This window comes from Prosopis cineraria, unplaced genomic scaffold (genome assembly GCF_029017545.1).
Source record: "Prosopis cineraria cultivar Desert tree isolate PC_DT_omini unplaced genomic scaffold, ASM2901754v1 PC3, whole genome shotgun sequence".
In the NCBI taxonomy this organism is placed as follows: domain Eukaryota; kingdom Viridiplantae; phylum Streptophyta; class Magnoliopsida; order Fabales; family Fabaceae; genus Prosopis; species Prosopis cineraria.
In genome coordinates, this window is record NW_026555334.1 from 33,420,550 (window position 1) to 33,431,425 (window position 10,876).

Genomic DNA, 10,876 nt, shown 5'->3' on the forward strand with positions numbered 1-10,876 from the left:
TCTTGAACTATTAATTATTTAAATTAGTAAAAGTATAACTTTCCTGTGGGTTCGATACTTAAAATACTTTGGGTAATTTATTTATGTGATCTCGTACATTTGCGAGAGCTATCAATGTGAAAACTTTATCCTTGTCCACCTTCAACAACTTTGTTTTGTTGATTGTTGTTGTTGTTTTGAAAGGCTCTTCCATTTCTGCAGTTGATGGATGGTATCGCTAGTGGAAATCGGTATCTTTGATGGTGGATGGAGATTTTTTTAGTCTAGGGTTTTTTAGTAAGGGTATTTTGGTCTCCTCTCATTATATATATTAATAAAAATTATAACATGATTCCATGCCAAACTTATTTTTTAATCCATATCCATCTCCACTTTCATATATATCTCTAATTCCATATCTATTTTCATTTCTATCATAATCGTTTTCATAGTACCCAATGGGGCACAAAGAATACTCCCTCCGTCCCTATATAAGATTTTTTAACCGAATCTTGCAAACTAATAAAAGTTAATTATCTAATTAAAAGTACAACGACATTTCAATTTTGCCCCTAATTATTGTAAATAAAAAATGAATATCTTGTTTTTAAAGTAAATTAATGAGAATACTTATCTTTTTCTCTTTTCAATTTAATAAGGGTATAATGGTTCATTCATTAAAAAATATGCTAACAACCCCTTATATGTAGGAATAAAAAAAATCTAGAAGACATCTTATTTTTATAGAGACAAAGGGAGCATGTGCCTTTCAGTTTTCATGTTATATAAGTTTATATGAGTTTGACTTTTACTCTCTTATTGGAATCATTTTATGATCATTAATGATAAAAACACTACAAAAAAAAAGCCTTTTGGCAGTGACTTTCAGCGACGACAAAAAAAGTTGTAATATCCCGAGTTTTAATTCTCTGATTAATTAAACCTAATTAGGATAATTAACTAAATTGAAGTGGTGTGTGGCCAGAGAGGTCCAATAATCATATTTGATGCTATTTCAGCTATAGTATGGGTCTAGTATCGAGGCGGACCACCCGAGCATCGAAAAGAAGAAGAAAAATAAGAGTTGAAGTTGTTGTGCCATGCGCCCGGTACGTAGATCGTTCGCTTTGGCGCATAGCCGTCTCTGAGCGAGGGAGGACTTCCCTATACCATGTGCTGTGGCGCGTTGCCATTTTCTGCATTTTATCAGACATGAAATGAGACAAAAAAAGAAAGAAAAGAAAAGAGAGAAAGGAGAGGTGTGCCAATGCTTTGCTAGGGTTTGCTTGGAGACTACTTCGAGAGTATTTTAAAGGCTACAAACACCCAAAGTAAGTATCATATTCATTAATCTCCCTTTTTCTTCCACATTTATGAGTTTAGGGTTTAATAGTGGAAGTGGAATTTCGGTCTATATAGGTTATGGGTTCAAATTTGTTAACTCAAATGGAGTTAATGGGGGTAGATTAGATTATTTAAGCCTAGGTATGATGAGTTTTGGTGTCTTGAGTTGTTGGGCACCATGAATACCTAAAAATGTCATTTATATTGGGTGGTTGGAAGTTTGTGATGTCATTAATGAAGATTTAATAGCTTATTAATGCTATTGGGGACTAAAGGTAATTATTAAACCCAATGGTTAGATTCCACCTCTTGTAAAGTGAAGGTTGAGCAATTTAGAAGTAGAGATTAAGGGTTCAATTGTTTGAGTTTGTTATGTTGATGGAATTCAACTTGGTTGATTATAGTTTTGGCTCTTGGTCACCTATTAGAGTAGAAATTCAAATTTGGAAGCTAATTAATTGAGGGATAAACCTTTGATTTCTCAAAAGTTTGAGGTAACCGAAAAAAAATTCTACTTTGGGTAGTTGTATGTTAATTGATTGTTAATTGATGTTGAATACGAATGGTGAATGTTACATGCATGAGATTGATTTTTATGTAAAACTATATATTAGTTTTCAATGAATGTATGAAAATTTGATTGAGCACAATGCTATTTTGGCTTCAAATGCAAAATGCAAAGTCAAAAGGATTTTATTATGAAAATACTTATGTTTTAAAAACGAATGTGATGATGAATAGAGATATTTGTGTGTTAGTAAGGAAATAAATTTTGAGAAATGATAAGAATACACACTTGGGTAGCGCAAGATCGTGAGCCCAACGTGGTTGTTGTCACAGTGAGTAAATGAAAGCAAAAAAGTAAACTCAAGTAAGTAATGATTATGGCATGATCAGTGGTGCGAGTTTTCCTAGGGATTTAGGAGTAGAGAAAATTCATATAGTAATTAGGCTACCCTCCAGTGCACGGGGCTATAGCCTTATTCCGCTGTTTTTTGAGGGATTGTCCTATAGTTTGTTGAGGGACTAGAACCTAGTTATCTTCACTAGTTCAAAATGTAAGTTTGATTTGCATATTTGCTCTCCTTGTGCATGTATTTGTTTTATAATTGATATATAATTACATAAGGTACGGTTAACCTTGATTACTGAATCACTAGACTCACCCATCTTATTTAATACTTTTCAGGGTCTAACTCTGGTGTTGAGAGCAAGAAGACTAAAGAGGTGAGAAATTAGCATATTCTTATTGTATGCCTCTAGTTTAGCTTTAATTTTATAATAATATATGGCATGCCAATTTTAGGATGCATATTACCTCACTTGCACTATTTTGATTCTCGCAAATGTTAAAATTGTATTTTGAGCCCTTAGCCTTTGTGTATGTTGAGATATATATATATATATATATATGATGAGGCCAAAATACTAGCACAAGTGCAGAAATGAAGATTTGAGTATGTTTTAAATGATTTGAGTGAAATGTAATACTAATTTACCTCCCTATTTATTTGTGATAAATTGGGATTGAGGAGTGAATTTTAGTTATAATGAAGTTTTGGTGCTAACATGTTGCACTAGTAGTCCTAGATTCATTGAACATGGTCCAGGTATTAGGAAAAGTTTTTAGCACTTGTTGAGGGTTTTGGACACTCATTTTGTGTAAAAGTGTTGAAAAGTGGTTAAAATGTGTTTGGGTGTCTAACTTTCTAGTATGACTAGTTTTGAAAGTAAAACCCATGCCATTAGCTAATTCATGTAAAGAGCTTTTTGTAGACAACTAGATCACGTCATTCAGACGTTGGACGGAGAATCGAGGTAAGTCAAAAGTTCCCCCGATTATGTTGTCAAATGATAGCAAAATCAGTGAAAATTCGTGCAACACGCCACAGCACATGGTATAGAGAGCATTCGAGCAACACGCCGCAGCGCATCTTGCATGAGTTGTGATGCATTGCTCTGAATCACAACCTAAGTTTTGTTTTTCAACAGTTTTCAACTTCTTTCACTTTTCTAAGGTATCCCATGCTTTCGAAACTTATTTTTACTCTGATATGAAAGATTTTGATCGATTTTAACTTGCTTCTATTTAGAAAACTTAGAATCCCCTACTTTTGGATTAAAACTTGGTAACTACTATTTGAGTTAATCCTCTGATTACCATGAGTTTCTTTTATTAATTGTGTTTAGTGGAGTGAGAATGTTACAAAAGTCACCGCCAAAGGTCTACTTTTGGAAGCAAAAATTACAAGTCGCCGCTAAAAATAAACCTTATGTCGTTGCTAAAGGTCGCCACCAAAAATCAATTTTGGGCTGCAACGTTTAATTTTTACTGCTAAAAATACTTTTTGCAGTGACAAACTGTTGCCGCGCAAAAAATATTTTCATAAAAAATAATTAAAAAATTAAAAATAATTTTTATAATTACTTTTAAAGGGGATAAACTTTTGCCACCAAAAATATTTTCATAAAAAATATTTAAAAAATTAAAAATAATTTTCACGATTGCTTTTAATGGTGACAAATTGTTGCCACCAAAAGGATTTTCATAAAAAAATAATTAAAAATAATTTTTGTAATTACTTTTAGCGGTGACAATTTGTCACTATCAAAAGTATTTTTATAAAAAAATAATTAAAAAATTAAAAAATTACAATTACTTTTAGTGGCGACAAACTTTTGCCACCAAAAATATTTTCATAAAAAATAATTAAAAAATTAAAAATTATTTTTGTGCTTACTTTTTGTCACCGTCCAAAGTATTTTCATAAAAAATAATTAAAAAATTAAAAATAATTTTGTAATTACTTTTAGCAGTGACAAACTATCACTGCCAAAAGTATTTTCATAAAAAAATTGTTTGTCGCCACCAAATGTATTTTTATAAAAAAATAATTAAAAGATTAAAAATAATTTTTGTAATTACTTTTAACAGTGACAAACCTTCACTGTCAAGAGTATTTTCATAAAAAATAATTAAAAAGTTATAAATAATTTTTGTGATTACTTTTTAGTGGCGACAAATTGTTGTTGCCAAAATTATTTTTATAAAAAATAATTTAAAAATAAAAAATAATTTTGCAATTACTTGTTTAAATTGTTTAATTATTTTATAATTCATAAAAAATAAATAACATTAGAAATAAATAACATTAGAATGTTAAAATTATATATAAACATTAGAATGTTAAAGTTATATAAATATTGTAAGATGCAAATGGTATTGCAGACTACTTAATATATTACGCGTTTGATACTTGGTTTGGTATACAAATGGTGTCTATTTTATTTTTTGAGCTTTATTTTTCATTGTCACATGATTATTTAAATAAGATGCTTCATATTTAATGGTTATTTAAAATAAGCAACAAATACAATAGGTTGAGAATATTTAATGGTGTTTTAAATTATGAATGAAATTATATATAAACTTATTAAAGTTTGTTTATTTTAAATTACAAAGTTGTTGGAAAGTATTTCCTATTAATTTTAGATTGATTTTGTTAAAGAGACTTTAATGAAAGTCTAAACTAATTTAGATCGAGTCAAAATAAAATTTCTATGAAACATCTACTTAGATTTTTAACTTGGATTTTTTTGTGTTTAGTATCTACTTTGAGTTTATCACATATTCACCCATTTTCTATCTCAAAGATAATAAAAAATAATTATCCAAAATGACCATCAACAAAATTTATATGATTAAAATAAAATTTTTATTAAAATATTTTTAAGATAATTGAAAAATTGTAGATAAAATTTATTTTTAATAAAAGAAGAGGAAGCATTTAACTTGGGAGAAGAAAAAAATTTAATAATTTATTTATTAATTTTTGAGAAAAATATGGAAAAAAAGTAAAAGATATTTAACGTAAACTAATATAATAGATACTTATAGATAAATTATATACTTAATTATTTTTATTTAAAAAAAAAAAAAAATTTAAAAATTGGTAAAACAATTTTATAAGAAAATTATTTAATATTTAAAAATTATTTCATTTTAAGTTCATTTTCCTAACAAAAAATAATATTTTATTAAAAAAATAAAATATATATACACTCATAGAAATTATTTTAACATATTAATAAATGAAAATAAAATAAATATATATATATATATTGAATAATATATTATTTGATATATGTGTATGTAATTAAATAATATATATTTAATTTTGCATAAATAACTACAAGTGCATTTCAACTCAACTGGCAATAAAGAAGAACTTAAAGCTTTGAAGGTGGGAGATCAAAGGCTTAAATCCTAACTTGGGCATATTTCATAATTCACAATGAATATGTGACATGACATGTGACGGCGACGTGGCGCACACATGGCGGGGTGATGTGGTATGTGCCGTGGCACTAGGAGGTGCACACGTGGTCTTTTTTTTTTTTAAAGTTAACTTTTGTTGGTAACAAAAAGTTACTGCTAAAGGTTTTTAGCAGCGATTTTTTACTGTTAAAAGGTCGCTCCTAAAAATTTTGTCGCTAATAATTTTTTACGGCAACTAGGTAAACTTTTAAAGGTAAAAAATTTTTGGTGGCGACAATTGTCGCGTCAAAAACTATTAGCGATAAGACTTTTGGTGGCGATCCTTTTAGCGACAAAATGTCGCTGCCAAAAGTCATTTTTTTTGTAATAAAAATAATAATATTTTAAACATTTGATTTATTAACCCAATATAATTTGTAGGAGTATACTTTTTTTGGGCTAAAATATAAGCATTTCCCTTAAAATAATATTGGTTTAAAATATAAGTAATCTAGTATATATAATTTTTTTTTGCCATCTTACCCATTATATTTATTAACTTAGATATTTATATAGATAAATCTCTCACTCATCATAAAGTATGTTAGTAATTGAAATTAGAGATAAAAAAATAATATATATTTTTATGAGAGTAAAAATTTTATTAGCATGCCAATTTCTCTCAAAAACTGCGAATATTTTAGACGAGAAACAGTAAATATCAACATGAAAAGGTAATGCATGACAAACAAGCCAACAAAACCCGCAATCCGACATAACTGGCTCATTTGTGGCAAAAGCGATGGATTTATTTATTTATTCGGTTATTGTTGTAATGAGTTTTGGACGAATCCGGCGCTGGTTGTAACCTAGCGTTGGCTATAGACGTAGATGGCGAGTTTTGACACGTTTTAATTGAGTCCTAATCAGCTATCTGTAACTAATTAAGGAAACAAAAAGCGCTTGGTTCTTATCATCCAGCTGGAGGCAGCAGATATAACTCATTCTAGAGTGTTTTTTTTTTTTTTCACTGTCATGAAATCTTGCCCCCAATCGCTATCAGTTACGTGACCGGAGAGTGAAGGGGCAAAACATATATTAAAAAATAAAAATGCAGAGTGTTAGAATAGTTGGCTCTGGTAGAGCTTGTTAATTAAGGAACCGGAAGTATAACGGTCTGGTTTGGCGATGAAAAGTGGATTTCACTTTATTACATTTATTTATAATTAAACTTAAGCTTATTTGATGCCACACTTCTCATATCAACTCAATTTCACTTATCTATACTTGAACATTTTAACATATGGTACTCAATCTCAATTCAGCTTGCAACTGGACTTTGTTTTGTTATTTTTTGTGTTAAAAACTATTAAAACTATAATTTTAGTAAAAACAAGGATTTATATGTATACGCGTTACTTGTGAGTATAAGACCAAACCAAACACGTAGTATAAGACCTTAAAACTTTAGTTTCAATCACCTTTTTATTGTGAGTATACGCGTTCTGGCTCAATTATGGTTAGTTGGATCAATTATTTGAAACTCATTGGGTTTATATGTATACGACCCAACACATAACAACTGTTCGGCTTAGAAAGTTTTCAAGTCATATCCCAAAATCAATAACGAAAGAAGCTTGAATTATTAGGGGAGGTCCACAATATCCTTTTCTGAGGTAGTCGGTGTAATAATAAAGTTTGAGGCCCAAGTGCATGTGCTGAATAGATAACTCAACACATTTATATGCTTGACATGCATTAATGTGGAGGGCATGATTGGTTGGAGACGAAAAATATAGAAAGATCAAACATGACTGAGAATTGTAACCAATACCATGCTCTTGAACACGCACAAATAAATAAATAGATAATACTAGACTCGCCAAAACTTGTATGACACATTAATTAATGCTTCCTAAAACTGGAGACGTGCATTTGATTTGCGAAGTTCCTAGAGCCGTTTGGTTCGGTGATTAGCATCCAACAGTGGTGTGTTCACTCTCCATTTTCGAGATTTAATAGTGGCGGCGGCTGCTGGCTGGACGATCTTTTGAAATTCCTTGATCAACAATTAATATGAGATCATTATGATAAAATTTCTGCCTGCTGCAAGTAAAGTAGAACCCTAGCTAGTCATAAATGAGTTGGGCCACGGGACATGTAATGTACGTTGTTCCTGCATCAATATAAAGAACCTCTCTCCATTGTTAGACCGAGAGATTCCATCACATCCCTTATCATTGCACTTCGATGCACTCCAACATGATCGTGCCGAATCAGATATTTCACATCTCAACTCTCATTTCTCTTGGGATAGCATAACACCAGTTAATTCTCATCATGTATCTAATTCTAACCAGTGATTATCAGTTGACACACGGCTTCCCCTGCTTCCGTCACAAATGTGCCATAAGTAGGGAAATGGACACCCCAACTTTATATACCTGTTAAAATTCAATTTTATCTAATGCGAAACTTATATCAATTCAAGCTTAGTCATAGTTGAACATTCAACATACATGTACGTATGTATGTAATGATATGCCCACATCATGAGACAATTACATGGCCGCTTCTTAACATGGATGGGGGTAACGAAGTTGTTAAGGATACGTAATTAAGGTGATGTGATGGGGGAAACAGTGAGGAACATGTAGAAGAATGGGAGTTTGGTTGAGTGGGAATGAAATGCCGGTGGTTAGCAAAAATTTAAAAGGGAGAGACAAGGAAGTAAGGAGGGGGTGGCCGCAAGGTCCGAGAGACTCGTCTGAGATTGAAAGCTGCACGTGACGGTGCTCGAGAAAAGCATGGAAATTTCCAATGCTTGATTTGGGAAACCCCTATCCTTCATTATACATATGCCCTCATCACATGCCACGTGGCGTGTCGTGTGCTTCAGGGAAATTCCATGTGACCCGTCAGCCCTCTTGCTCATTAGATTAGGCCGGCTCACGTACCCCTGTCCCTAGCTAGCTCCATCATCTCATCTCAGCTATATTAAAATTTTCAGTTCGATATGTACACGCGCCACTAAAATGGACATGAATATTCCAGGGAGATTTTGCTTGGTCCCTAATACAATCAAACATAGATGTTGAGTTGTTCCTTGTTGCTTTTCGCGATGATGCATAATAAAAGAAAAGGATTATGGTAAGGACATCTGAGCCATCATTAATTAAAGAAGCGCCGGTTACGGTAGTTCTGATCCAATAGTCAACCAAGCCTCGGGTTACAACACGGGTATGGACCAATCATTGGCTGCCATGTCAGTTCTTCCCGAGCCATGTTGTTTGACTCAGAAGCCTGAAACATAGGAGCGAAGACTCGTGAAGCCACTGGAGCAGTAGTATGAGAATAGTGACGTGGGGTTGTGTTGATTAGTGGGAGAGATTATAACTATACACTCCATATATATAGATATATAGAGGGGGGGGGGGGTTGGGTCTAGTTTCGTATGATCGATCACATGTTGCTGCTTACAGTGGCATGTACATGAAGGCCCACTTTGTTAGCTTAAAAACAAACACATTCTTATAAATCCACTTGAGTACCAATGCCCAATTGGGGAACAGGGGCAGAGAAAAAGCCCTATGCTCTTTATAATTTTTTTTTTCTCCATTAAAAACACTAAGCCTATTCTACTGCTCTCTCTAGCGCTATTTTTTTCCCTCTCATCCAATATCGCTGTCTTTGCTATTGTACTCTCTTTCTCTCTCCCTCCCTCCCTCTCCCTTGTGGTCCTTCCCCCGCTCTTTAAATCTCTTATCACTTTCTTCATTTCTGCATACCTAAGCTTACATCTAACACTAGCTCCTCCTCTCTCTCCTTCTTCTCCTTCTCTTATTAATTTTCTCTCCCCTTCCCCTGCTCCTTCTTAGTTCCTTCTTTGCTTGTCTGCTTTTGAACTGAAGTGGGAAGCGACTAGCTGACCAGGCTCTCGCTATCGTCTTACAAGTTAAATTCAGCACAACTACCCCAGAAAAGCTCTAGGCTGAGACATGTCTAGCAGAAGGTCCAGGCAGCAATCGGGTTCTACAAGAATCTCTGATGACCAAATCATCGAGCTCGTTTCCAAGTTGCGTCAACTTGTTCCAGAGATTCGCGATAGACGCTCCGGCAAGGTATGTCTTATGTCCTCTACTTCTATGCTCATTATAATTTGTGGGCTTTTCAGCTTTTACCTAACTGCTTAGGTTTTTTCCCCTCATGTAAGAGAGGTTCATTGACATTTAAAGAGTCACGCACTTGGGCAAGAACTAGCAGCCTAGCTTATATAAAATATATATAAAAACGCAAAAGTTTCGTTTACTCTGATGAAGATATAGCTAGCTTGAGGGCTTCACATGTTGTTGCTTGCTCCTCCGAGCAATCTAATTAACTTATTGGGGTGGCTTGTGACCCATATGTAAACTAATATTATTTACAATAAAAAATAAGATCGATTCCGGACAGTCCGAGATTGACCCTGTTATTAAGGACGTAGTCTCCATACAATTCCAAAATATGTGCAGATCTCTATAGACGTCAGAGCGTTAACATTTTGACCGGTCTACTGAAACAGATATAAACTAGAAGGTACACAAAAGTAACGCAGAGCCCAAAAGGGAGGGTGAGGGAGTATTTAACACGTAGGAGTTTGGAGTTTTGGTGATACGGAAACTGGCTACGTGGGTTGAAAGATATATTGCAAGATATTGCATATACGTAGCACTGAATAAAACGATGAGAATATGTTGAGAGACTGAGTCTGGACCCTGAAACTTGTTGTGAGGCAGCAGAAACTGTGTGCCCCATAATGGCACACAGGACGGCATAATATATGTAGAAGAAAGTGACTGGTAAGTAATTGAGGGTACTTAGTCTTATTTTTTGCGCAGGTATCAGCGTCCAAGGTCCTACAGGAGACCTGCAACTACATCAGGAACTTGCACAGAGAAGTGGACGACTTGAGCGAGCGACTCTCTCAGTTGCTGTCCACCATTGATGCTGATAGTGCCGAGGCATCCATCATCAGGAGCCTAATTAACCAATAAGCAATCATGTAATTGAGTGTGCCTTTTAATTTCTTCTTCCGCAAGATTATATTATAAGAGTGTACTTTTTCATTTAATTAATTAGGGCGGGTTAGCTTCCCAGCAGGCAAGAGTGCAGTTTGAGGTGTACGCTTTGTACGGTACCCCCTTATGATAGGTAAGGCACTTGCGAGAAAGGCTTTGCAATAAAATTAACGAGTTGTACTTCTAGATCTCTTTATATATTCTATGGGAGCCCAAAATGCAGTGGTTGTTAAATTAA

The 10,876-nt window shown here is 33.4% G+C and overlaps 1 protein-coding gene across 2 annotated transcripts; it reads left to right on the forward strand.

Annotated features, from left to right (window-relative positions):
• Nucleotides 1-9,249: 9,249 nt before the first annotated feature.
• On the forward strand, nt 9,250-10,876 carry LOC129307257 (transcription factor PRE6-like). Of its 2 annotated transcripts, XM_054948162.1 has the most exons (3): nt 9,250-9,702; nt 10,459-10,622; nt 10,700-10,876. In XM_054948162.1, the coding sequence occupies exons 1-2, from the start codon at nt 9,580-9,582 to the stop codon at nt 10,612-10,614; spliced, it is 279 nt and encodes a 92-aa protein (XP_054804137.1). In that variant the 5' UTR covers nt 9,250-9,579; the 3' UTR covers nt 10,615-10,622; nt 10,700-10,876. The 2 variants fall into 2 exon arrangements, with proteins under 2 accessions (XP_054804137.1, XP_054804136.1); XM_054948161.1 differs by having other exon boundaries at nt 9,255-9,702; nt 10,459-10,876.